At 43.2% G+C, this 27999-nt stretch overlaps 1 protein-coding gene across 1 annotated transcript in view; it reads left to right on the plus strand.

Moving 5' to 3' along the window:
• Positions 1 to 27999, plus strand: part of adam19b (ADAM metallopeptidase domain 19b) — a 207509-nt gene that overhangs the window by 173194 nt on the left and 6316 nt on the right. Inside the window, exons 16-22 of the mRNA XM_072263558.1 lie at positions 2940 to 3144; positions 6294 to 6371; positions 8706 to 8814; positions 18076 to 18220; positions 19337 to 19487; positions 21686 to 21946; positions 25280 to 25399. Of these exons, the coding sequence (XP_072119659.1) occupies positions 2940 to 3144; positions 6294 to 6371; positions 8706 to 8814; positions 18076 to 18220; positions 19337 to 19487; positions 21686 to 21946; positions 25280 to 25384 (1054 nt within the window). The 3' untranslated portion in view covers positions 25385 to 25399. The remainder of the gene's footprint in view (positions 1 to 2939; positions 3145 to 6293; positions 6372 to 8705; positions 8815 to 18075; positions 18221 to 19336; positions 19488 to 21685; positions 21947 to 25279; positions 25400 to 27999) is intronic.

The following is a 27999-nucleotide window of genomic DNA, read 5'->3' on the forward strand; positions in this document are numbered from 1 at the left end:
TATCATTAACAGCACCAGTAGAGTGGGCAATTTCACACCATCCACCCAATTAGCCTTGGACTTCAACGAAAGTTCTTAATCTACCAAACAATTGTGCTGATTTCTATTTGTTGCCTGTCTAATGTTGCCAAAGATTAATTTAATGGAGAACAGAGAGAGAGAAAGAAGCAAATTTCTTTGTATACTCGCACAATCTTAGCGTTTTCCAAAAGACTAAACAACCAATAAAGTTCTTCAGTCATCATTGCTATTAAGGAAATATACACACAAGCTCCCACAGATGACATTGGTCAGATAATTTGTATTTTGTTCAGTAATAGCTGGCCAGATAATTTGTATTTTGTTCAGTAATAGTTGAGGGAGAAATATTAGTGGGATCCAGGGAGAATCAGTGCAATAGAGTCTTCATTACATCCGAAAATCAGCACAGCTTTATCTGGAGCAGATGATGTCTCACCAATTATAATTCTTCAAACAATTAACCAAGAAAGTCGATGAGGGTTGGGCAGTAGATATAGTTTATATGGACTTCTGCAATGGCTTTGGTAAGGTTTTCCATGATAGACTGATATGGAAAATTAGATCAGATGGGGTCCAGGGAGAGCTGGCTAATTGGATACATGATTAGCTCAGTAGCAGAGGGTGATGGTGGAAGGTTGTTTTTCATACTGGAGGCCCTGACCAGTTTCATGCCTTTGGGATCAGTGCTGGGCCCATTGTTATTTGTCAGCCATAACAGTGATTTGGATGAAAATGTACAGGGCGTGGTTAGTATGTTTGGAGAAACATAAAATTAGTGGTGTCATAGACAGTGAAGGAGGTTATCAAGACCTGCATGAGATCTTGATCAGTTGGCGAAATGGGCCAAGTAATGGCAAATGAAGTTAAACTCAGTGTGCAAGATGTTACACTCTAAGACAAATCAGGGTAAGATTTTCACAGTGAACATTTGGGCTTTGTGAGGTGTTGGAGTTCAGGTACATGGCTTCCTGAAAGTGGAGTTACAGGTAGATAGGGTGGTAAAGAAGGATTTTGTCAAGCTGCTTTCATCAGTCTGAGTTTAGAAAGGGCACTGAGTATAGAAAAGGAACCGATATATTTCAGTTGTAAAAGTTGTTGGTGAGGCCACTTTTGGAATATTGTGTTCTGTGTTGGTCACTCCGCTATAGGAGAGATGTCATTCACCTGGAAAGAGTGCATAAAAGGTTTACAGTGATGTTGCTGGGATGTGAGGGAATGAGTTTCAGAGAGATGTTGAGCAGGCTAGGACTTTATTTATTGGAGTGTGGGAGAATAAGAAATGATTTTATAGGACTCAAGGGGCATAGGTACGGTGACTGCACAATCTTTCCCCTAGGGCTGGGGTACCAGGAACTAGGTTTAATATAAGAAGGGAGAGATTTAATAGTAACTTATTCACTCAGAGGGTGATCCATATACAGAATAAGCTGTCAGAGGAAGTGGTTGAGGTAAGTACATTAACAACATCTAAAAAGCCCTTGTACAGGTACATGGATTCAAAAGACTTAGATGGGATATGGGCTCAGCGAGGGCAAATGGGTGTAGTTTAGATGGGAATTTTGCTTGGCATGGACCAGTGGGGTCAAATTGCATGTTTTTATGCTGTCCTATTGTTTGACTCTAGGAGTTGGTTATGGTTTAGCAACTCATCCTGAAATGTAGTACTTTCTCAGTATTGAACAAAACTGTTTGCCGAGAATTTCAGTTATATCTTTGGAGCAAAACATCTCATGATCTTCTGACAAAGGTGAGAGTGTTACCATTCAACCACATTGACAACTGAGCATGCTAGTACAGGTGATCCTCGTGTTATGCCTCTTCAGGTTATGGAAATTCGCCCTTACCAAATTCACAAGTAACTTTCCAAGAATTTGAGATGCATAATAAAATTTTCTCTCAAGGAATCTGTGTGAGGAAAAAATCAAATCAACACAATTTATTTTCAGCTTGTGTTTCTTGATGCATGCACAGATGATGTGAGTAAGCATCATGAAAAATTAAGTTTTCTAGGAATGCAAACCCCCAATAATTTGGGTTACGTGTAAATAAAACAAAATATGGCCACAGGGTAATAAAATAACTGTGGCAAACACTTCAAAATTATTCTGTGATTAATCGTACATTATGAGATCTAGATGCATAGAGTCATACTCCACAGAAACACTGTGCCAACTTATCATTCATTCTCCAATGATCTTATGTTAATCTCTCTATATTTCTGGCAATTTCATTCAGATTCTACCACTCACCTACATGCTTGGGGCAATGACCAATTAACCTACCAATCTGCAAATCTTTGGGACATTGGAAGAAACTAGAGCACTAGGGAGAGCCCACCGTTTTCACGGGGAGAACATAAAACACCCACTGAAGCAGCCAATAAATCTGCTACCTCACTCTGTAGGGAAGTAATTAAAGGAGAGAAAGAGAAGAGAATATGTGAGTAAGAATATAATAAAAGATAAAGGGCAGAAGGAGAAAGAGGGAGTGGGATAGATGACAACAGGGAGGAGAGCAGGAGTGTGAATGGACATAGGAAGTAACCAAAGAGATGGGCAAGTCATGGGAGGGATGGAAATTGGGGAGACCATGAAGAAGAGTGCAGCACAGAAGGTAAAGGAGATGGTGTGGGAATGGTGGACACCAACAGAAAGGCAGAGGAGTGAAGAGTGGCATGAAATTACCAGCTAAGACGTGTGTTTTAATTGAACAACCTATTTATGACAATATTATACACAAATTCCTAAACCAAAAGGGACAGGTTGATATTTGGCATCATACACACTGTCGGTCAATAACAAAGATCAGTATCATTTTTGTCAACATAGTCTTTGTGGTCTAAAGGGCTTGTTCCCCTGCTATAATCCCTCCTGGGTTCCCAGAATTGGTTTAATATTTGTGTTTTTCTGTTTTTAAAGGAATGCCAAGTGTGGGAAAATACAGTGTCAAAGTCATGCTAGGAAACCGCTTGGGCCAAATGCTGTTGCCATAGACACCACTATAGTGGTAAACGGGAAAAGGGTGCAATGCAGGGGAACCCATGTGTACACAACTCTCGAGCTGGAAGGGGACATGTTGGATCCAGGACTGGTCATGACTGGAACAAAATGCACTGACAACCATGTAAGTTATTCTGCTAGGAGAAATGAATGGGTGTGAGGTATGATTGGACTGAGTCAAAATGAGCAAATCTAATTGACTTTGAAACAGCAGATGCTGTTAGTTCATGCAGAGACACAGCAGGTATCAAGGAATTCAAATAGAATTTTGGCCTTTAATAAAAATGGGACAGTGTCTCAAAGTAAGAAAACCTCACGATAACTGGTGAGACTACATCTGGAGTTCAGCATACAGTTATAATTACAAGGGGTGATTGATAAGTTTGTGGCCTAAGGTAGAAGGAGATGATTTATACAGCTCTTGTTACATGCACATGCAGTTCAACTCTGAGTGATTATGCAGAAAGTTTGAAGTTAATAACTCATCTCCTTCTACCTTCGGCCACGAACTCATCAATCACCCCTGCTGTGGACCACTTTCTGGAGGTCCAAGCCGCTGACTTCTACAAAGAAGGAGGGGACTATGTTGAAAAATAAATGGGCTAGGTTTTCTAAAATTGACTCCTGCTACCTTCGGCCATAAACTTATCAATCACCCCTCGTATATTGACGCTCATAAGAGTGAGAGGCAAACTTACTAGAATATCTAATGTCAGATATCTGAGATTCTGTGGGCGTTGAAGTGATGGATGTTGAGGGTTTCCCCTTGTGCAGAGAATCTAGAACTAGTGGACATAGTTTAAGGATGTAGCCCATAGCAGACAGAATTAGGGAAGAATTTCTTTTCTTAGATTGTCACACATCTTTGGAATTCTTTGCTTCAAAGAGCAGTGATTCACTATATATATTCAGGGAGACAGAACAGACTGCAGATACTGCAATCTGGAGCAACAGTTGTGTTAAGAACTTAATAGGTTGAGCAGCATTTGTGGAATGCAAATAGTTAATGTTTTGGGTTAAAACCTTGTGTCAGGATGAAGGGGAAGAAAGGTGGCCAAATTATCAAGACTGAGCTAGTAATAAAAAACATTGGCCATCCCATCTGCCTCCACAGATGCTGCCTGACCTGCTGAGATCCTCCAGCCATATGCTTTTTGACCCAATCATTCCAGGTTTCAAAGGTACATTCAGTGTCAGAGAGATGTATACAATATACATCCTGAAAATTCGTGAAAACAGAGGGGTGCCCCCAAAGAATGAAAGACAGTTAAATGTTAGAACCCCAAAGTCCCTCCCAGCTCCCTTCCCTCCTGCGCATAAGTGGCAGCAAGCAACGATCCCCACTCCCCCCACTGGCAAACAAAAAAGCATCGGCACCCGCCACCGAATACTCAAGTATGAGCAAGGCGACAGCAAGGACACAGACTTGCAGTACACCAAAGACTACATTGTTTACCCGGCATTCGACAAACCACAGGCTCTCTCTCTCCCAGTAAGGGAGAAAGAGATGTCTCTGTTTCACAGCAAGAGGGGAAATATTTAAAATCAACTAGCTGGTTCACGATGTTAAAAGTCTGTTGTGTCAGTTTTTCAGAGCTCTGTGCCCAAAGATTTCAGATCTCTGGGCACACAGCCTTAGGTCTTCCACCTCCTATGACTCACCGGTCTTCTGCTCGGACCCCCAACCTCCGATCCCTCTCCTCCTCCACCCCGTCATCCCTCTAGCATTGACAATGGCTGCAGACATGGCTTAGGTGTTCATCAGCAGCTGGGTTGCTCGGTTTGGCACTCCATCTGGTATTTCCTCTGACTGCAGTACCCAATTCATATCAGGCCTCTCGCCAGGACCTTGGCATTAGGAAACATCGCACCGTGATGTATCACCTGCTGTCCAGTGGCCTATGCGAGCAGTTTCACCGCTCCTTAAAGGCTGCTCTGAGGACTTCCCAGATCGATGAGTGTCGGCACCATTGTCTCTCATGGATCCTGCTGGGGCTCAGAACTGAGGACCCGCAGTTGTCCATGACTGAGTTGGTATATGGGCAGACGTTACGAGTGCCAGATGATGTCATTCCTGACTCCAGGACGGCCTGGTCAGTGTTTCACCCTCTTCAGTAAATTCAATTCCTTTTCACCTATTCCTACCTCCCATCATGGCGTACAGCACTCGGGTTCCTGTTGACCGACATTCTGCCTTGTTTGTTTTTATCCATCATGATGCACACCAGCATACCCTTATGCCCCCACATGATGCCTGTTTGGTGTTTTGGAACAGGGAGAAAAGCCTTTTATCATAGATAAGAGGGGTAAACCTGAACATATTTCAGTAGATCGCCTTAAACTGGCCCAGCGAGATTTGAAGTATTCTGCTGCCATGTCCTTGATGTCACAACGTGACCATGAGCATGTCAACGTATTCTGGATGAGCCAGAGGCACCTGTGGTTCCTCCACCCATGGAACACAGGACCACGAGTCGGGCGGGTCATCTGACCTCCGGACAGGCTCACAACACAAGTTTTGGTGAATTCTAGGGTGCGCCTGTGTCAGGTATTGTAATTGGGAGAAATATATATAATTCACAACCACAGACATTGAGTTGAAGTTTCGCTGTAAGAGACTGGTTTGACCTGATGACGTTATATTGTAAGTTTTCTCAGCACACTTTTGTTGTGTAGGTTTTAGAGTTCAATAATGTGTTATGGGTTTTGTTAAACATAAAACGCCTCACTTTGTTGTATTGTGGAAACCTACAGAACCACAGTAGTCTCAGTGCTGACCGTATCTCCACAGAGGACATGGTAGTGCTGGAGAGGATGGTGCCTGGGATGGGGAAGGGTGGTGGCATTCAGTAATGAGGGGAGAGTGGAGAGCCTAGGTGCGTCTTCTCTCGAGTGAAGAAGGCTAAAAGGGAACATGGTTAAGGTATATAAAATTATGTGGGGTATGGGATGCGTACATTGCAAGAAACTTTAATATCAGGGGACCTAAATGTAAGGTATCCTTTCTCACCCAGTGGAGAGTACCTGGAATACACGGCCTGAGAGAGGTGGAAGCAGTTGCTGACACCATTCTATCAGTGTCTGGACGATGGCTAGAAGTTGGGATTGATATGGATGGGTGCACAGTGGTCAGTACAGATGTAGATGGGTCGAGTGGCCTGATTTTGTGCTATGAGAGGGTTAGGTTGAAGATTTCCAGGGTTTTAGCCTGGTTCATCTATGTAAGAGCAAATAGCCATTTTCCCTTTGCTTATTGTTCCTTTGTTCCAACAGATCTGCTTTGAAGGACGGTGTCAGAACGCTTCCTTCCTGGCCGCTGATGAGTGTGCTGCAAAATGCCACAATCACGGGGTAAGTGTGAAACACATCTAGGTTCAAGGAATTTGGGGGTGAGCTGTGAGTTGCAATGTATTATTGAGCTTGGGTCTCAATGTTAATAATTAGTGAAACACCTATAGACACCACAGACTCCTGCAGTGCCTCAGTCATGTGATTTGAAATGAGTCACAGAGGCAGACCCTTCAGCCCAACCTGACCGTGCTGACCAAACTGCCTACCTGAACTAGTCCCATTTGCATGTTTGTCCCATAGCGTGATGCTTTTACAGCTCAGGGTGTCAGAGTTCAGAGTTCAAATCTGGGTTCCTCCGTATGGAGTCTCTATACGTCCTCCCTGTGGAATGTGTGGGTTTTTTCCCAGTTGCTCCAGTTTCCTCCCACAGTCCACAGGCATACTGGGTAGGTAAACTGGTCATTGTAATTTGTCCCTTGATTAGGTTAGGGTTAAAATCGGGGTTGTTGCGGATTGCTGATGTTGACGAGAAGGGCCAGAAGGGCCTACTCCCCACTGTTTCTCTAAATAAATAAATCTTCGCTATTTGTGTAGCTGTCCAAATCTGTTTCAGTGTTGTATTGTACTCACCTCTACCACTACCCCCTGCAGCTTATTCCAGATACCCACCACCCTCTGTGTGGAAAAACTTGCTCCTCACGTCCCCTTTAAATCCTTCCCTTTTCACCTCAAATCTGTGCCCTCCAGTTTCAGACTCACTTGCCCTGGGACCATTCATCCTGTCTGTGACCGGATTATCTTCCAGGGATTCCCCCCCCCCCCACCCCTCACCCAACCGAGTTCTGAAGCCTCCACCCAGATATACTATAGTCATAACACCATCTGAGTTGGACACTAACTGGACTGGTCATTAACTAGACTAAGTCTGTCAGCTACTGTATGCTCTGCACTCTTTCGAAGACCTTTACCAGAAGCTTCTGATCTATATCCTGACCAAAAAAATCTACATGTTAAGGGAACAAATTCAGAACAGTTTAGCGCAAACAATAGTTCACTGATCTCTAAGTGGGACTCCCAGTGGTGACATAAGCACAGCCTCTATTGACTCTTTATGTGGAAATGAGGATCTCTTTATGAACATAATACTTTGGAATACAGATTATGAATAAAGTATTTAACCCCCACCAGTTAAATTGCAGCAATGATTAATTGTATTGTGCCACACTAACTGGTTATCATTACAGAGACCTGGGATTGAAGCTTTAATTGTTGTGAGGGTTGGGTGAGGATATATGGAAGAGTTTTGAAACTTTAGGCACCCAGAGTAAGGGAGCCTAAATCCAGAGGGCAAAGGTTTAAGTTGAGAGGGTAAGGGGCTCTGAGAGCATGCTTTTCACCCTCAGCATGGTGGGCACATGGAACAAACTGCCAGAGGAGATGATAGAAATGGGTACAGTACAACATTAAAGACTTTGGACCGGTACTTGGATTGAAAAGGTTTTGAGGGATATGGGCAAATGCAGGCAGATAGACAAGTGTCGTAATTGGGGTTGTTAAGCCGTGCCAAGCGGCCCGTATCCATCCTGTGAGACTATGAATCTAGAAGGCTGCAAGGTTATGACTTGCATTGTATATCTGTGTAATTCAAAGTCAAGATTCTGGTTGTGGTCAGCAATGAAAGAGAGATTATGAGCACCATATCACAATTAATGGCAAGCTAGGGAGGGGAATCAATGTATAATCACGGAGGGAAGTTTTGAGGAGACATTTGAAAGTAGAGATACAGGCGATTCCTGGATAACAAATGGGCTACATTTTTACAGATATCCATAAGTCGATGTAGTCCATAAATTGGAAAATCCACAAAGAAATTCACTTGATATGGTAACCATGCCTCCACAATATTGCAATGAATGATATCAAAAGCACTCAGATGGATAATAAAGAAAAATTACTATGGGGGGAAGAGAAGGAGGAGGAAAGTAGTTCTACTTTTTGTAGAAGTAAATGCTTGTATGCATATTAGACTTCAGAAATTAATAATCTTCTAAAAGCACGTTCAAATGTAGTGGTTTCCCATAAGTCAGTGATTATTAATCTATGAATGGCCTGGAATCAGCTGGAAAGTTTTAAAGAGATGTTGGAACTGTGAGGCAGCAGACTTGATAGAAAAAGGAGATGGTGTATAAACTCTGGGGCACATGGAAGCCCCATCTCAGAGTACAGGGGCTCTGCTGAGATGGTGATCACAGATGGGAGTGCTGTGCAGGGAAAGCTCCAGGAGAAACAGAAGGGACAGTGAACTGGACAGGTGATCACTGATGCCTTCCTGCGTGAACAATCATGGTTAAAATGGTGGGATTTTGATGGTGTTTTTCTCTTATCTTGGCACAGGTCTGTAACAACAACCACAATTGCCACTGCGAGCCTGGCTGGGCACCACCTTTCTGCAACAAACGGGGCCACGGAGGCAGTGTGGATGGTGGAGTTGGAAAGCCTGACTGTACGTGAGGAATGAGAGTTCATTGTCACAATGCTGCATGAATATAATTTCCACTTTAATTCTAGACTGTACATTGTAGGTGCTGCAGACACAATGTAAAATCTTACTGGGCAGAGAGCAGGTGAATGCACAGTCTTAAGGTGAAAGGGGAAAGGTTTCAAAGGACCTGACGGGCAACTTCTTCAAGCAAAGGGTGTTTGTATATGGAATGAGCTGCAGCAGGAAGAGGTTGAAGCAGGTACAGTAATAACATTTGCAAGACACATGGACAGGTATGTAGATATGAAAGATTTAGAAGGATATAGGCAAATGTGGGCAAAAGGTTGGCAATGGAAAGGTTGAGCCAAAGGGCCTGCATCTGTCACAAACAAGAGAAAATCTGCAGATGTTGGAAATCCAAGCAACACACACACAAAATGCTGGAGAAAATCAGCAGGTCAGGCAGAGTCGATGGAAAAGAGTAAGCAGTTGATACCTCTGGCTGAGGCCCTTCATCAGGACTGGGGAAAAAAAGATGAGGAGTCAGAGTAAGAAACTGAGGGGAGGGGAGGAAGAAACACAAGGTGATAGGTGAAACTGGGAGGGGGAGGGGTGAAGTAAAGGGCTGGGAAGTTGATTAGTGTAAGAGATCCGAGGCTGGAGAAAGGGGAATCTAATAGGAGAGGACAGAAGGCCATGAAAAAAAGAAAAGGGGGAGGAGCACCAGAGGGAGGTGACAGGTAGGTAAGAAAAGATGAGAGAGGAAAATGGGAATGGTGAAGGGGGTGGGCCATTACTGGAAGTTTGAGAAGTCAATGTTCATGCCATCAGGTTGGAAGCTACCTAGATGGAATATAAGGTGTTGTTCCTCCAACCTGAGTGTGGCCTCATCGTGACAGTAGAGGAGGTCATGGACTGACATGTCAGAATGGGAATGGTAAGCAGAATTGAAATGTGTGGTCACTGGGAGATACTGCTTTTTCTAGTGGACGGAGCGTAGGTGCTTGGTGAATCAGTCTCCCAATCTGCATTGGATCTCCCCGATATACAAGAGACCACACTGGGAGCACCAGATACAATACTGATTCTGCGCTGTATTACTCTATATCTCTATTGCAAACAAATGATACTGGGACTTAAAGGGTTAAATTGACTCTTCTATGTAGAGTATTCCCCTCAATTTAGTTGATTCAGGAGTGATCTAATCAAGCTATTTAAGATAATTCAATTAAAAGTCCTTTGGGAACAAAGCAGGGAATTTAGAGAACATTGAATTAGAGACAGGCCATAGGGCGATGGTGTCAGGAAGCATTACTTCATACTGCAGAAATCCAGCACACTCTATCCACTGCTGAGTGGCTGTGAAGGCAAGCAAATGAAAAATTCAAACCAGCGATTAGTATACTTGGCTTGGCAAAAGTATTAATAATTATAAACCAAGCCTGCAGACGGCGTTAAATTGCAGAACTGTCTGGATTTAAAGCTGAGTGCCTGCTCGTTGATGAAAATTACTGCAGCTCTTAGCTGCCTCTGACTTTATACTTGTGGGAGATTATGTGGCTGCGAGAGAGGTGGTAGGAGAGAAGTACTCCAGATTGTGGTAGACCCTGCCCTCTGCCCACATTTGCTTCAACCCCATGCCCTCTTCCTGTGGTCAGACCTGCTATATGTGGCTTTGATTTTCAATCTGGTTGAATTCTGATTGCTGCAGCCTTTGAAAGGAGGAGTAGGCCTCAGGCAGCAGCCAGGCCTGAGGTTCCTTCCATGAACATTCCTGATAACTTACTGACCCAGGAGGTCGCAGATATCTTTACATAATTTTGTAGTCAAAAATCTCACTCCAGAACAATGAGCAGGAGAAATTAGCAAAGGGAAAGTTAATCATCTCAGGTCTGGACCCTATGAGAAACAAGCATTGATAGACACAAGAGATTGTGCCTGCTGGAAACTGGAGCTGAAACAAACTGGAAAATGTCATTAGGTCCAATGGCATCTGCGAAGGCTAAAGGTCTGTCGATGTTTCAGGGTGAGCCTGAGTGAGCTTGACTTGATGCACAAGTCCTTCACAACCCAAATTGTTGACTATCTCTTTGTCTCCACGGATATTGTCTAACACTGAGTTTGGTTTGACTTTGCTCTTGGTATCATGCTACACTCAAAGGGCTTTGAACCCTCTGCTAGATGCCTCTGGGACTTTTGCTTCACTGCTGTTCTTTCCAAGCCCCTGATGCCCACATGCACTAATGGACCTAGTGAGACTGAAGGTGAGGGATTGGAAATTTATTTAAAATATTATTATACAGTAAATTAGAAATGGAAATAACTTTTCGGTCAGGACGGGGATTTCATTCAGATGTAAAGCAGATCCAATCGCTTGGGCCAGGGTGCTCTTGGCTTGGATAGTCGGGGGTAGAGCAGGAAGTCATATGCAGGAGTCACTGACATCCAACGTGTCAGACTTTCACTTTCCAAGATGCAATCTTGACAGTCAGGGACTTGTTGACCTGTGATTGGATGTTTCTGGATGGAAGACCCAGCGAAACTCCTCAGCCCCATACTGCAGGGCAAGTTTGATGGATTGGTTGCTCCTTCCCTGCTCTCAGTTCATCTGCTTTGTAAGAGTTGGTCAGATCACTTTGTGAAGCATCTGTTATGCATTTGTGTTAACTTGCTGAGAAATGTCTGCAGTACTCCTGATGCCACATAACCAGTTGCCTGCTGCCCATGAAAGGGGCTCAGAGCTCAAGATTTCAGATGTGTTTGTGCTTTTACTTATAAGAACCCATGATCTAAGATCAAAATTATGATCCCAAGAGCCAGTTCCACCATTCAGTTATATTATGGCCTATTATCTTAACCCCCGCTCCTTTTCCCTGCTCACACCCCACAATCAATTCCCGCAATCAGTACAAAATTCTAAATGCGAGATTTTCTGCAGATGCTGGAAGCCTTGGGAAACTCACACAAAATTCTGGAGAATTCAGCAAATCTGGCAGCATCTATGGAGGGGAATAAATAGTTGATGTTTTGAGCTGAGACCCCTCTTCACAACTGGAGAAGATGGGGCCAGAAACCAGAATAGGAATGTAGGGGGTAGGGGGATTACAAGCTGGCCGGTGATTGGTAAGCGAATCTAGGTGAGCACCTGCTTAGAGAGTATCGGAGATCACAGAGGGGACAGCAGTGAGAAAGGGTCTCGCAGAAATCCATCGAAGAGAAGATTTAAACTTCTTTAGGGTAGGCATGCCTCAAAGAGACTTCGCAGTGGAGCAGTAAATCATACAATCAAACAGTCGGCGTTTCAGACCTTCTGTCCCAGTCTTCAATATCGTTGTTTCCTGCAAAGATAACATTGTAAAGATTCACAGTACTCAAAGAGCAGAAATTACTTATCTCTTAAGTGTTTAACCCTTTGCATTGAGACTTGATCTAATAGGGCTGCTGTCTGCCACAGTACTGTTGTGCAGGAAGGGTTAACTGCAAAACTCTGTAGTAGATTGCTGTTCTTTACAGTTTGGAACTATGAGACCAGTGCCACCTGATGGTGAAAACAGGAATTACACACTTCACTCTTCGTGTCCTGCATGTACAAGCTGGTGACCAGTCAAATTGAATAACAAGAAGTCTCTTATCTAAATGAGGAATTCTGCACATTTTCTGCCTTTCTGTGTCTACTGGGTGCCACAAGGCCATTAATGAACCTGTTGATGCTCCACTATCTCTCCCATACTATTGAGAACTCACCAGATGCAAGTCGCCCAATGATCCTGAGAGTTGATTTGGCCCCATTGGTTCCATCCCTTCTTTCCTACATCCATCAGCTCTGGCCCTGATCACTTTAATTTCACTATGGATGTCCAGTCCCTATACACTTCCATCCCCCTCCTACCCACTCCCCCCCCAATCAGGAGAGTCTTAATAGCTCTCCACTTACTGGACAACAGACCTAACCAGTTCCCCTCCACCACCCACCCTCCTCTTCTGGCAGAACTGGTTTTCATCCTCAACAATTTCTCTTTCAGCTCCTCTCATTTTCTCAAAACCAAAGGTGTAGCCATTGGCACCTACATGGGCCTCAGCTATGCCTGTTTTTTGTCAGCCACATGGAACAGTCCTTGTTCCAAGCCTACAATGGTAATGCTCCCCAAATCTTTCTCTCCAATATCAACAACTGCATTGGTACTGCTTCCTGTACCCTTCTGGAGTTCCTTAATGCTATCAACTTTGCCTACAACTTCCACCCTGCCCATAAATTTACTTGGTCTATCTGACACCTCTCTCCTCTTTCTCAATCTGTCTCCATCTCTGACATCTTTTACAAGCAGACTGATTCTCCCGGTTTCTTGACTATATTTCTTCCCATCCTGTCATTTGTTTAAAAACTCACTCAACCCTCCCCACTGATCTCCTTCCTGGCACTTAACCCTGCAACCGTGATGTGTTACACTTGCCCCTACACTCCACCCTCCTCTGCATTCCGTGCCCTGAACAGTCTTTCCAGGTGAGATGACACTTCACCTGCAAGTCTTTCGGAGTCATCCAGTGCTCCCGATGCAGCCCCTTCTATATCTGTGGGACCATGCAGCCTGGGGAGACAACTTTGTCAGGCACCTTCACTCTGTCCATTGCAAAAGGCAGTTCTCCAGGGGATTCCTATTGCAATTTGACTTACTACTCCCATTCTGACATGTCTGTCCATGGCCTGTTCTACTGCCATGATCAGACTAAACTCAGGTTGGAGGAGCAACGCCTCATATTCTGTATGGGTAGCTTCCAACCTGATGGTATAAACGTTGATGTTGCCCTCTTCTTTCTTTCTTCCATTCCCCATTCTGGTTACTGTCCCACCCCTTCTCATCACCTGCCCATCACCTGCCCATCACATCCCTCTGGTGCCCTTCCTCCTTCCCTTTCTCCTATAGTCCACTGTCCTCTGCTGTCAGATTCCTTCTTCAGCCCTTTACCTTTTCTATCTTCCTACTTCAACCCCCCACCCACTTTCTTCCTCATATTGTCTCACCTATCACCTGCCAGGCTGTATTCACTCCCCTCCCCTGCCTTCATATTCTAGCTTCTGCCCATTTCCTTTCCAGACCTGATGAAGGGTCTCAGCTCAAAATATCGGCTGTTTATTCCTTCCATTGATACTACTTGAGCTGCTGAGGTCCTCCAGCATGTGTGTGTTGCTGGGACTTGTGCTGGTTGGTTCTAACTATAATAGCACCTTTTCCAGACGGTGCAGTGATGAATTAACTTGGCTTCTGTGAAATCCCGGAAGATGTAGCAAGAGTGAGTAAATTATGTCAAACCTACTCTTGACTGAAGAGATCAAATCCTATAGTTTGTCCTAATTGGCAGCATTCTTACTTCCAAGGTAAATTGTTCAAATCCTATTCCAGATAATTATTTTATTATTATTCGTTAATTTTTCAGCATCTGGTTACCACTGGCAAGGCTAGTATTTATTGCCCACACTTAATTGTACCTAAATTGAGAAGCTTTCAAAGCCATTTCAGAGGGCATTTGAGAGCCAGCCACAAAAAAAATCATTTTAGTTTTCAATCCACAATGGATATACCATCTTTATTAGAGATTTGTTAGATGACAGAGGAGAAACTGTCTTGGATTGGAAGCGAGTAGCACAGACATCTTCCTATTTTTCTGATATCTGAAAACAGAGTCTATCCTTTGGCCTTACCAGACCTCAGAGCTTGTTTTTTGAGCTCCCATATGATGTGCTTGGGAGTAGATGTGTACCTTTTGTACTGCTATCCTAATGTAGAAAAGAGACACAAGAGATTACAGATGATGGAATTTGGAGCAACAGGCAATATGTTGGAAGAATTTAGTGGGCCGAGCAGCATCTGCAGTCGGGCGGGGGGGGGGGGGGGGGGGATGGATTTAGCCGCAAGATGATGAGACCATAAGACATAGGAGCAGAATTAGGGCATTCCGCCCATCAAGTCCAATCTGCCATTCCATCAAACATCATTTATTATATCTCTCAATTCCATTCTCCTGCCTTCTCCCTGTAACCTTTGACCCTGACTAATCAAGAACCATCAACCTCCGTTTTAGATATATTTAATGAATTGGCCTCCACAGCCACACAGCCATCCATAGCAATGAATTCCACAGATTCACCACCCTCTGGCTAGAGAAATTCCTTCTCATCGCTGTTTTGAATGGATGTCTCTCTATTCTGAGGCTGTGCTCATTGGTCATAGAGCCCCCGCTATAGGAAACATCCACTCTATCTAGTCTTTTCTATAGTCCTTCAATAGGTTTCAATAAGATTCAACTTATTCTTCTAAAATCCGGTGATTACAGATCCATAGTCATCAAACACTCCTCATAGGTTGACCCTTTCATTCTCAGAATCATTCTTGTGAACCTTCTCTGGACCCTCCAGAGGATAAGGCACTAAACTACTCATAATGCTGTACTCCAAGTGCAGTCTGACCAATGCCTTATAAAGCTTAGCATTATATCCTTGTTCTTGTATTGTAGTCCTCTTGAAATGAAAACTAACATTGCATTTGCCTTCCTCACCACCAACTCAACCTGCAAATTAACCTTTAGTGAATCCTGCACGAGAACTCACAAATCTCTTTGAACTTATGATTTTTGAATTTTCTTCATTTAGAAAATAATATATGCCTTTATTATTTCTATCAAAATGAATAACCATACACTTCCCTACACTATATTCCATTTGCCACTTCTTTGCCCATTTTTCCAATCTGTCTAAGTCCTTCTGCGGATTACCAGTTTTCTCAACACAATCTGTCCCTCCAGCTATCTTTCTATCATCCGCAAACTCAGCTACAAAACCATCAATTCCGTCATACAAATCATTGACATATAATATAGTCCCAACAACAACCTCTGTGGAACACCACTAGTCACCAGTAGCCAGCCAGAAAAGGCCCCCATCTATTCCCGCTCTTTGCCTTCTGCCAGTAAGCCAATCTCATATCCATGCACCTTGTTAAAGGTCTTCAAAAATCTAAGTAGACAACATCCGCTGACTCTCCTTTGCCTATCATGCCTCAAAGAATTCCAACAGATTTCTCAGCAAAGACTTCTCCATAAGGAAACCATGCAGACTTTAACCTATTTTATCATGTGCCTCTAAGTACCCTAAATCTCATCCTCAGTAATGACCTCTTCCCAACCACTGAAGTCAGTCTAACTGGCCTATAATTTGCTTTGTTCTGCCTCCCTCCCTTCAATATGCAATATTCCAGTCTTCCAGAATCTAATGATTCTTGAAAAATTATTACTAATGCCTCCACAAGCTTTTCAGCTACCCCTTTTAGAACCCTGGGGGTATAGCCTATCTGGTCCAGGTAACTTATCTACCTTCAGAACTTCCAGCTTTCCAAGCACCTTCTTCTTAGTAATTGAAACTACACTCACTTCTGCCTCCAACACTCTGAAATTTCTGGCTTACTGCTAGTGTCTTCCCCAGTGACAAATGACACAAATTAATTATTAAATTCATCTGCCATTTCTTTGTCCCCCATTAGTACCTCTCCAGCATCATTTTCCAGTGGTCCAATACCCATTCTCACCTCTCTTTTACTCTTTATATATCTAAAAAATTATCAGTATCTACTTTTATGTTATTAACTAGTTTACCTTCATATTTCATCTTTTCTCTCCTTATGGATTTTTTTAATTGTCTTCTGTTGGTTTTTAAAATCCTTTAACTTCCCATTAATTTTTAATATACTATATGCCCTCTCTCCTGCTTTTAAGCTGTCTTTGATGTCCCTTGTCGACCACAGTTGCCTCTTCCATCCTTTAGAATATGTCTTCATCTTTGCAATGTATCTGTCCTGCACATTCTGGATTGCACCCTGAAACTCCAGTTCTATTATCATTCCTGCTTGTGTCCCCTTCCAATCAACTTTGGCCAGCTTCTCTCTTATGCTTCTGGAATTCCCTTTACTCCTCTATAATACTCATACATCCGACTTTACCCTCCCCATCTCAGACTACAGAGTGAAGTCTATCATATTATGGTCTCTGCCTTTTACAGGTTTCTTTACCTTAAGCTCCCTCCCTATTTAAATCAGGTTTATTACACAATACCCAATCCAAGATTGCCTTTCCCCTAGTGGGCTCAACCACAAGTGGCTCTTCAAAAGCAAAGTCATAGGCATTGTACAAATTCTTTCTCTTGGCATCCAGGACCAACCTGATTTTCCCAATCTATCTGCATATTGAAGTCCCACATGACTATTGTAACATTGCTCCTTTTACATGCTGTTTTTATCTTCTGTTAGAGATGTTGACATTTTGGGTTGATACTGGGTTGGCCCTGATGCAGCGTTTTCACCCAAATTGTCAGCAATCCCTTTCACAATCCCACCTCCTCCACCCCGTAAAAGCTGCCTAAACCACTGTGGTTGTTTGTTAATGTAGAAAAGACATGTGACAAAGTAGAGTTGTTTATTTTGTGCCTTAATGACCTTAGTATATGCAGAATATTTTACATCCAGTAAAATACTTCTGATATGTAATCAATGCTGTAACTTAGGAATTCAAGAGCCAACTAGTACAGGGTATTGGTTTGCAAACATCAATATTAATTATAGTCGTGGTGTCCATGCTTGGTGTATTAGTGTTATTGAGGAACAACTATTAGCACTGCGGGAAACTGTTCTCTTACATGCACCTGAAAAATACATCTGAGCTCTCAGTTTAATGTCTAATCTTATAGGTGACTGTGTAGGTATCACCAGTGTCGTATTGATGCATCAACCTGGAATGGCCAACAAACACCAAGCCATGCTGACATTCTGGGCATTCCAAAGGGATATTGGTCTGATTAATTTGGGGAGTAACTGAACCAGCTCTCAGAGGTAGACTGGTTCGAAGCAGTGAGACAACTTCTTCACCCTCACCAATCCTGCTCCATTTTACTTGTTTCTCAACTGAGTGTCAAGCTCTCAAAACAAACCATCTGCTGAAGGAACTCAATGGATCGAGCAACATCTTAGGGTGAAAAGGAATAGTTGACATTTTGGGTTCTTCATCAGGTGGTTTGTTTTGACATTGCATTAGTTGACAAATCCTCTGTCCTCCATGGATGCAGCTCTGAGTTCCTCTAGCAGATTATTTGTTGCTCCACATCCCAGCATCAGCAGTCAGTTGTTCCTCAAAAGATAAATATACTTTAAATGACAATCATACAGTGTATGAGAATTGATATTGAGAATACATTTAAGGTTAAACTTGTATACATTCAACAAAGGAATTATGTTTTTGCAGATAATAGTCTGATTGCAGCAGGAATTGTGGTGCCAGTCATTCTGTTGCTGTGTGGCATTGGAGTCGTTTTGTATTACTGTTACCAACGGAGATACATCTGTCCTCAGGGCATCAGGAACTCAAGGCCCGATGCAAAGCAGTTCTGGTAACTAGACCTTCACTTCTAATTCATCTTGCACTCTCAGAGGAATTGTGTCTCTCTGCAACCTCTGTATGGTGATTATCTTTCTTCCCATAATATTGCTCTAATGTCAATAGTACCCATATTTTCTGGTGCTAAATTTCAACCAAGGTTAGCCCAGGTTGGATTCAAGCACATGAGGTGGGTTCTAAAGTCCCAAGACTATGCATTTGCCTATCACAAGATTATTCTGAAGAGACAGAGAACTAAATTGCATACCATCATTTGATGCAGGGAATTTAAAATGTATCATTTTACATGGAGCAAAAGAATATTTGCTTTTGTCTATCTTCTAACTACATTTCAAAGTTCAAAGCAGGTTTATTATCAAAGAATGTATACGTTTGCATAAACTACCCTGCATTTTCCTGCAGGTATTCACATTAGAACAAAGAAATACAATAGAATCAGTGAATAACTACCCACAAAACAGACTGACAAGCAACCAATGTGCAAAGAAAGACAAACTGCAAATACAAATAGTAAATAAATAGGTAGGTAGGTAGATAGTATTGAGGACATGAGTTGTAGTATCATTGAAAGTGAGTACAGCAATCTTGCCCTTATGCACTTTATCATATTCTGGAGTGACTGGTACATTTGGGTTGCATTGTTTTAAATTCAAAAACCCTAGCACTACTGAATTTTTTTTGACTTCTCTCAGAAATCCTTGAGAAATCTTGGTTTGATCCCTTGCCCAGGTCATTCTGTACCATCCCTGGGATGGAAGAGCCCAGCCACCTGACAACAAAGGCTGGGGAAAATTGGGCAAGGATATTATGATTAGGCTAACTTTGAACTTGCTTGTGACTCACTGGGAGCAATGTCAACTGAACCCGGGATGAAGGCATGCACCAAAGTGGTTAAGATAGCTGTGAAAACTTAAAATAATCTGCATCTCAAATCAACTTGAGTTTTTCTTAGCTGCTTTCTCCAGATTGCTGCCTGTATTGTAACAAGGAATGTAAAGAAAGGAGACAGAGATGATATGTGCACATTCCTACTGATACAAACCATTGCACAATCATAAGAGAAGACATTTACTTTCTCACATGCAATTTTCCTTTGCATTCCCTGCAGTGGTATTTCTAACATGCTGAAGGATTATGAACGATACGTGAAGCAGAATGTGAGCAGTGCAGTTTCATTTCCCAGTGCTGATAATGTAGACCAGAAAACAAACAACAGCCATTCCAACCCAACCTTCCAAATCAGAAACAAGGATGCAAAGGTAAGGTTGACAGAAAATGCAGTGTTTAGAGACAACAGGACACTTAGAGGCAAAGTTAATTGCACAGATGGCATTGTAGGCAAGGTTGACAAGTAGTAAGATGTTGCATTGTTTTACTCTGGATGACCTTGATTCAATCCACAATTTGGATTAGGTATCTGAGTGCTCCACACTAACCATTAATATAGGCCCAGTAGATGTGCTGAAATGTGAAGAGATGTGTTTTGTGAATGTGGGATTCTTTCAGAGAGATGATATGCATGCTTGAAGCCACTTCAGAACTTTTAAAGGATGGCTTTGAAAGTAAGAAAATGCATGCCAAAACTCATCCTCCATTGGTGACACCACTTGTGTTATCTTGCCCCATTAGTACATTGCCTCTGAAATTCAGTTACAGAGAAGTCAATGGGGCAGAGTACAGGTATTGATGTGGCTGGACCATCCTGAATCAGTAGCGGGAGGTGTACGTTTTCAAACACCACTTTAATTTCACTTGTCTCTTTACCAAATGCATTTTTGAAAATCCACATAACCCACATTGTCACTTCCCCATTTTTCCCATTGCAACTCTTCAAAGGTTTGTGCAATGGTGATCAAGCACAGCCAGTCATGGAAATTCTTGCTGATTGGCTCTGGTTAACACTTGTTCCCTCCAGTTGCTCTAAATTCCATCCATATCACATATTGCAATCAGAATAAGACTAACTGGCCTAGAATTTGTCATCTAATTACTATGTTCTCCAGAGAGGTGAGCCAGATATATCACTCACCTCTTCATTGCCTCAGTGTGCCTTTCCACAGTAAGGCTATAAATTGAGGTTGAAGCTTTTGTTGTTTCCTCCCATTGTGAATTTAATCACATTGGGATGCTAGCCCTCACAGTCAAGTTACTTCATTTGCACTTTACATGGTAATCTTCATATGATAATAGTCGTATCACCTTTCTCTCAACAAAAAGGGGGATATTTACACCATCTTGCATTCCCTTCCTCTGCACATCACATACACTTTCAGCATCTTATAGCAGTCATGATCATTGTTTTGTTCATTCACTCTTTGAGAATGGATACTTGGGCAAAGGTATTGCCAAAGGAACTTAAACACAAACAACAGGAATTCTGCAGATGCTGGGAATTCAAGCAACACACATCAAAGTTGCTGGTGAACGCAGCAGGCCAGGCAGCACCTCTAGGAAGAGGTACAGTTGACGTTTCAGGCTGAGACCCTTCGTCAGGACTAACTGAAAGAAGTCCTGACGAAGGGTCTCGGCCTGAAACGTCGACTGTACCTCTTCCTAGAGGTGCTGCCTGACCTGCTGCGTTCACCAGCAACTTTGATGTGTGTTGCCAAAGGAACTTGCCTGATTTACAACTCCACTCAATGTCTTCAGTGCCATGTATACAGTTGGTAGACAGTGAGTGTGTGTGTGTGTGTGTGTGTGTGTGAGAGAGAGAGAGGGAGAGAGAGACATAATGTCATACAACATGAAACAAGCCTCTTGGCCCAACTCTTACACGCTGACCATGTTGCCTTCCTGAGATATTCTCATCTCTCTGCATCTGGCCCATATTCGTGCAAACTTGTCTAAACATCTTTTAAACATTGTTTTTGTTCCCTCCTCGCCCACTTCCTCGGGTGACTTATTCCATATACCCACAACATCCTGTATGAGAAACATACTTTTAAATCTTTCTGTTCTCACCTTAAATCTATCTCCTCTAGTTTTACACTTAACCACCCTGGGGAAGACTGTGACCATCCACCATTTCTGTGCCGTTCGTAATATTATGAACCTCTATAAAATCAACTCTCTCCTTTGCTCTAAGGAATACAGTCCCAGCCTATTCAGCATCTCCTTGTAAATCAAACCCTCAAGTCCCACCAACATCCTCATGAACGTTTTCTTTTCCTGCTTTCCAGCTTAATCTCATCTCTCTTCTAGCTGTCTCACCAACATCTCATACAGCTGTAATGTGGCATCTCACACGTAATATTCATGATCTTGTTTGACGAAGGCAAAGTGCCATGTACCTTCTTCACCTGCTTGTCTATCTTGGGGGGTGAGGTGGGGGGGTGTTGTGAAAGAGTGCAGGTGGTAAATGTGTATTGGTTGATTACTGGGAGAAGAGGGTTAGAGAGAAGAACAAAGGCAAATATGTAACCAAGTACTGTATATCTGTTCCTTTTCTTCTCCCCAGACTGGACAACAGCAGAGCCCTGCAGTGCCTTCAAAACCACGATTACCTCACTCCGTTCATCCTCAGCATCCAGGTTTACTATTACCGACCCCTCGGTCTACCTCTCCAGCCAGCAATAGCCAGCAGGTCTTTAAAATGCCTAGCCCTAGAATACCAGGATTGCAATCTTCAATTACTGCAAAAGATGCTGATGTTAAATTTTCAAAACAAAGTCCACCGAACAGACCTCTGCCAGCAGATCCTCTCCCTCGGACTCCAAAGGTACACAGCTGGGAGCTCTCAGTCTGCCTTCAAGGCACATCAGTCTCAAGGAGCACTTTGTGAAACAGACAAAATACTCTAACCATCTTTCTTACAAATCCAGTTTGTTCTGAATAAAACTGATCGTGTTTGGTCAAGAGGTCAACATGCAATTCGGACAATGACAGGGGCTAGAAGGGAAAACATAAAGTGTGGCTAGTCACATATATACAACGACTGGAGGGGTTAAATTATAAGGATGGACCACGTCTATATTTTTATGTATATGGCTGACTGAGCAGTGAGATAGCTAACAAGATGAAAGGATTTGATGAGCAAAAGATTGGGATTAACCAACTATGATTCAGTTGTATGGTTTGATGCAGACTATGCTCCAAACCTATACTGGTACTGCTCCCCAACTTTTCCTTCGCTACATTGACGACTACGTTGGGGCTGCTTCCTGCGCCCATGCTGAGCTCATCAATTTCATCAAATTTACTTCAAACTTCCACCCAACCCTCAAATTCACTTGGTCCGTCGCAGACACTTCTCTCCCCTTTCTCAATCTCTCGGTCTCCATCTCCGGAGACAGACTGTCCACTGATATCTTCCATAAACCCACTGACTCTCATAACTACCTCGACTATACCTCTTCCCACCCTGCCACATGCAAAAATGCCATTCCCTATTCCCAGTTCCTCCATCTCTGCCACATCTGCTCCCAGGATGAGGCTTTCCGTTCCAGGACATCTCAAAATATCCTCTTTTTTTTTAAGGATTTTGGTTTCCCTTCTGCCGTCATCAGTGATGCTCTTACCCACATCTCCATTTCCCACACTTCAGCCCTCACCCCATCCTCCTGTCACCACAACAGGAACAGAGTTCCCCTTGTCCTCACCTACCACCCCACCAGCCTCCAGATCCAGCACATTATCCTCCGCAACTTCCGCCACCTTCAACAGGACCCCACCACTAAGCACATCTTTCCCTCTCCACCCCTCTCCGCTGTCCGCAGGGATTGTTCCCTCCACGACTCCCTGGTTCACATGTCCCTCCCCACTGATCTCCCACCTGGCACTTATCCCTGTAAGCGTAAGTGCTACACCTGTCCCTATACCTCCCCTCTTGCCACCATTCAGGGCCCCAAACAGTCTTTCCAGGTGAGGCAACACTTCACTTGTGAGTCTGTTGGGGTCATCTATTGCATCCGGTGCTCCTGGTGCAGCCTCCTCTACATCGGTGAAACCCGACGCAGATTGGCGATCGCTTCGTCGAGCACCTCCGCTTCATCCGCCACAATAGACAGGATCTCCCGGTTGCCACCCGCTTCAACTCTGCTTCACATTCCCATTCGGAGATGTCCATACATGGCCTCCTCTACTACCATGATGAGGCTAAACTCAGGTTGGAAGAGCAACACCTCATATGCTGTCTGGGTAGTCTCCAGCCCCTTGGTATGAACATAGAATTCTCCAACTTCTGGTAATTCCCTCCCCCCTCCCTTCCCCTATCCCAGTTTCACTCTGCCCCTTCCCCCAGCTGCCTATCACCTCCGTCATGGTTCCGCCTCCTTCTACTACTCATTGTGTTTTCCCCTATTCCTTCTTCACCTTTCCTGCCTATCACCTCCCTGCTTCCCCTCCCCCACCCCTTTATCTTTCCCCTGACTGGGTTTTCACCTGGAACCTACCAGCCTTCTCCTTCCCACCCTCCCCCCACCTTCTTTATAGGGCCTCTGCCCCTTCCATCTTCAGTCCTGACGAATGGTTCTGGCCCGAAACGTTGACTGATCATTTCCACTGAAAATGCTGCCCGACCTGCTGAGTGTCGTGAGTGTTGTTTTGAGCCTAGAGTATTTTGTGTATGGTTTGATCCTGTTTGATCCAGCTGAAGAACGGGTGTTTTTAGTTTCTGTCTCAGTTCAATGCTGGACAAAGATGAGAGGAGGAGAGCTTTGAAGCTTACTCAACAGTCTGAGTCACTATGTATTGATCCAAAAGCACAAGGAGAGTATTGGCAGCTATTACTAGCTGTTTACATGCTAAAGAAGAAGAACATTCCTCATGTCAAAGTTAGACTCTTTGGTTGTTGAATCTAACTGGGGTTTTGTGATGAAGTGGGAAAAGAAAATACTGATGTGTTGAACGTCCTCAGCAGGCCAGGCAACATGTCTGGAAAGAGGAGGAAAGTTAAAATTTCAGGTCAATGACTGTTTTTCAGGACCATGAAGGAAAGTAAATTTACCTTGGCCAATTAAACTACCAGCACATGTCTGTGGGACCTGGGGAAACCAGTGTCTCCAGGAGAAATTCACGTTGTCTGTCTGAAGTCTGCACATCAACACTAGGGTTGGGGACTGAACTGGGGTCACTGCAGTTATGAGGCAGCAGGTCTATCCACTGTACCCAAACATAATCATTTCTTTTTGCGTACTGGACCTAGTTTGCCTTTCCAGCAATATTTGGACTAACACCTGATCATGTTTTTGACAGAACAAAAGCAAAGGGATCTTAATCCTGCTCATTGGCATTCAGGAAGGAATAAATTAAACACATTCTTTCTTCCTTTATGTGCATCACCTCCAAAATCAAACTTTTGGGATCATTGGTTACAGATTAAGAGGACACTTTAAATGTAGTAGTATTGTTTCTGATGAAATGATGGTGTTGAACCTCACTCACTAATTCATTATATTCTATTAAATTCCTAATGTAACTTTTGGGTAAGATATGATGCATTGTATTCACTGTATTGTTGGAATAAACACAATCTCCAATTCTGTCTAGACAAACTCAATAGTGAAAAGGAGATTTTGAGAAAGCAGGTGAAGATTAAATCTGAACATCTGAATCTATCTGCCCATTATCTCGTCCTGTCCCTCATCTGGATCAAATTATAATCTTCCAGCTTCTTGTTTCTACCTTCCCCCACCTGTCTATCTGACCATATTTATTCCCTATCTGTTTCCACCTGTCCCTGAATCTAATCTCCCCGTATCTGCTTTTCTACCTACATTCATCTGCCAATCACCCTCCAGTTCACATGATTCCTTCAATCGCCTGCCTCATCTCTCTATACTGGCTGTCTTGCCTCTTCACTCTCAGTCTTGCAGGGCCATGACCCAAAGCATCGATCATCCCTGTCCCTCCAGCAAAGCTGCTTGATGACTGCATTCCAACAGCAGTTTGTTTTCACTCCAGATTCCAGCACCTGCAGTCTCTTGTGAGCAAAAACAATGAAGTTTAGCTGCATAGATTGCATCCATACACAGAAATCATCCCCACAACTCCTAAGCAGCAAATATTGAATTACAAGATGCTGGAAATAATGAACTTGTGTTTTTGGTTACAGAGCTTACAAAGCCAGACAGCACTCAGCGCTGGTCTTGGTGTTCAGATGAATAAGAGACCATTGTTACCTCCAAGCAGAAATAAACCACAGGACAGAAGGTTCTAACACTGGCCCACGCAAGTAAGTATAGCAAGAGCTAGTGCTGTATGCCAAATGAAACCAGAATAAGGAGACAGTAATAAGAAAAATGTGGAATATATTATTTAGTGGTAACTGGGCAATTAGTAAGTAAAAACAAGGGGAGTTGATATGGATGAATTGAAAGTAAAATGGAGTTTGGAAAATTGTAGTGCGAGGTTTTAACCAGCAGGACAAGTAAAGTAAAACTGAATGTGTTTGGTGTTTCAACTAAGGCAATTAAATGATTAGATAAAATTAGGGGATGTGGGATTGGAGGAAGTACATAGGTATGAACTGATGGCTGGGTAATGGATGGGAAAAACTACAGGGATGTATGGAAAATTTGCTAGATGGGGTCCCAGAGAAGTTAGTTGTGGGATCAAACTCAAGTTTAATAAAATTGTGCTTGTCGTGAAGGTTGCTGTTTTGTGGCAGCAGTACATTGCAATACATAATTTAAAAAAAAAACTAAATTACAGTAAGATCACACAGATACACTTAAATTAAGTGCAAAAGAAGTGTTTCAAAAAAAGTGAGGTAGTGTACATGGGTTCATTGTCCATTCAGAAATTGGATGGCTGTAGTCAATAAACAGCAGCCCGATAAAGGTATTGTCCAGGTAGTTCAAGACTGAGCGGAGAGCCAGTGAGATTGCATTCGCTGTAAGCCTTTTGTAGATACAAGTAGTGGGTCCAGGTCCTTGTTTAGGCAGGAATTGATTCCAGCCATGATTAGCCCCTCAAAGCACTTCATCACAGTAGATGTGAGTGCCACCAGATGATACTCATTGAGGCATCTCACTCTGCTCTTCTTGGGCATTGTTATGATTGTCATCCTTTTAAAGCAGGTAAGAACCTTAGATTGCAATATTGGAAGATGTCCTTAATAATTGAAGACTCCCACTGGTTGATTGGCATAGGTAATCAATGAGTCTGATGCCTTGTGAGGCTTCACTCTCTTGAAGGATGTTCTAACGTTGGCCCCTGAGACAGATTGCTGGGTCACCAGATGCTGCAGGGATTCGCACAGCTATAGTTTTATTCTCCCTTTCAAAGCATGTATTGCAAACATTGAGCTTATCTGGGAGTGAAGCATGACAACCATTCATGTTAAGGTTTTGCCACATAGGAAGTAATGACCCTGAAAACCCTGCCAGTTTGACATGCATCTGATTCCATCTCTAATTTCAATCAGATTTGTTTTTTGCTCTTTGATATTGCCTTCTGTAGGCCTTACCTGGACTTCTTGTATAGTTCTGGATCACTAGTCTTGAATGCCACAGATGTAGCCCTCAGCTGGCTATGAATTTCCTGGTTGATCCCTGGCTTTTGGTTTAGATATGTCTGCTATATTCTCGAAGGCACAAATTCATCCACACAGACCTTGATAAAATCAATGACAACTGTGGTGTACTTATTCAAATTCAAAGATATGTCCCGAGTATTGTCCAATCCACCAACTCAAACTCCTCCTCCTCACTGACGCTGCGTACTTTAGTCTCTGCCTATACACCAGGACTAGAGGTACAGGCAGATGATCCGATTTTCCGAAGTGTGGGTGTAGGAATGCATGGTAAGTGTTCTCGATGGTGGTGTAGGGTAGCATCTTGCGTGGAAATGTACATAATTCACAACCACTGATATTGAGTTGGTGTTTCACTTTGAGGCTGGTCCGATGGAATGACACTATTACGTAAAGGGTTTTTTTAGCGCACTTAGAGTTCAGTTTATTTTAATAAATGAGTTGTTATGGCTTTTCTGAAACATAAAATGCCTCCGCCATTTTATTTGTGAAAACCTACATTGGTTACCTTGATGTTGTAGGAGGATTTCAGAGTTATTGAACATGTCAGCCAATACAATAGTTTTGAAACTGCTGGAGTTTCGGGTGCAAAATGCCATCACTTGGTTCTTACAAGCAGGTGCTCAATTTGTGCCTCAAGATGTCTCTGCCAACAACACCAAATATTTCTATGTAGTAGTGTCGCTCAGCAACTCCACAGCTGGGAGAGTGGTGAGTCTATTTGAACAGAATAAATACTGATCAATGCCACCTGGCCTTAATATCCAAATTCACAACTGATATACAACGTATCAAGAGGCAAAATATTGCCTGATTGCCTCTCACAGCCAGCCATTGAGGCCATACACATAGGGGTTGACTGTCTTGGCATGGCATCCGACCAACCTACTGACCCAAAGGTTCAGGCTTACAGAACACCAGCCACAGGCCTGTGGTTGACTGACATTAGGTTTGGGAAAGCTGGGGTTTCTCTCCTCTGTGATGTCTCAATCAGTCACCCTTGCCCCATCGTGCCTCTAAACACACTGGCAGACTGTTTTTGACTCCATACATGGCCTCTCGCATCCGGGCTGGAAGGCTTCACAGAAACTGGTTGCACTATAGTTTGTGTGGCAAAGGTTGTGTGTGATCCTGCAGCTGGTGTGGAGTGCCAGCAGGCAAAAATTAACCATCATGCTCAGGTGCCATGGGCACCTTTTGAAGTCCCTGAGCGACGGTTTGACCATGTCAATGTGGACCCTGTTGGTTCTCTTCTCCCCTGTCCTGCAGTTTCATGCACCATGGTGGACTTCAGCAGG

The sequence above is a fragment of the Mobula birostris genome, chromosome 7, assembly GCF_030028105.1.
Source record: "Mobula birostris isolate sMobBir1 chromosome 7, sMobBir1.hap1, whole genome shotgun sequence".
NCBI classification, from domain to species: domain Eukaryota; kingdom Metazoa; phylum Chordata; class Chondrichthyes; order Myliobatiformes; family Myliobatidae; genus Mobula; species Mobula birostris.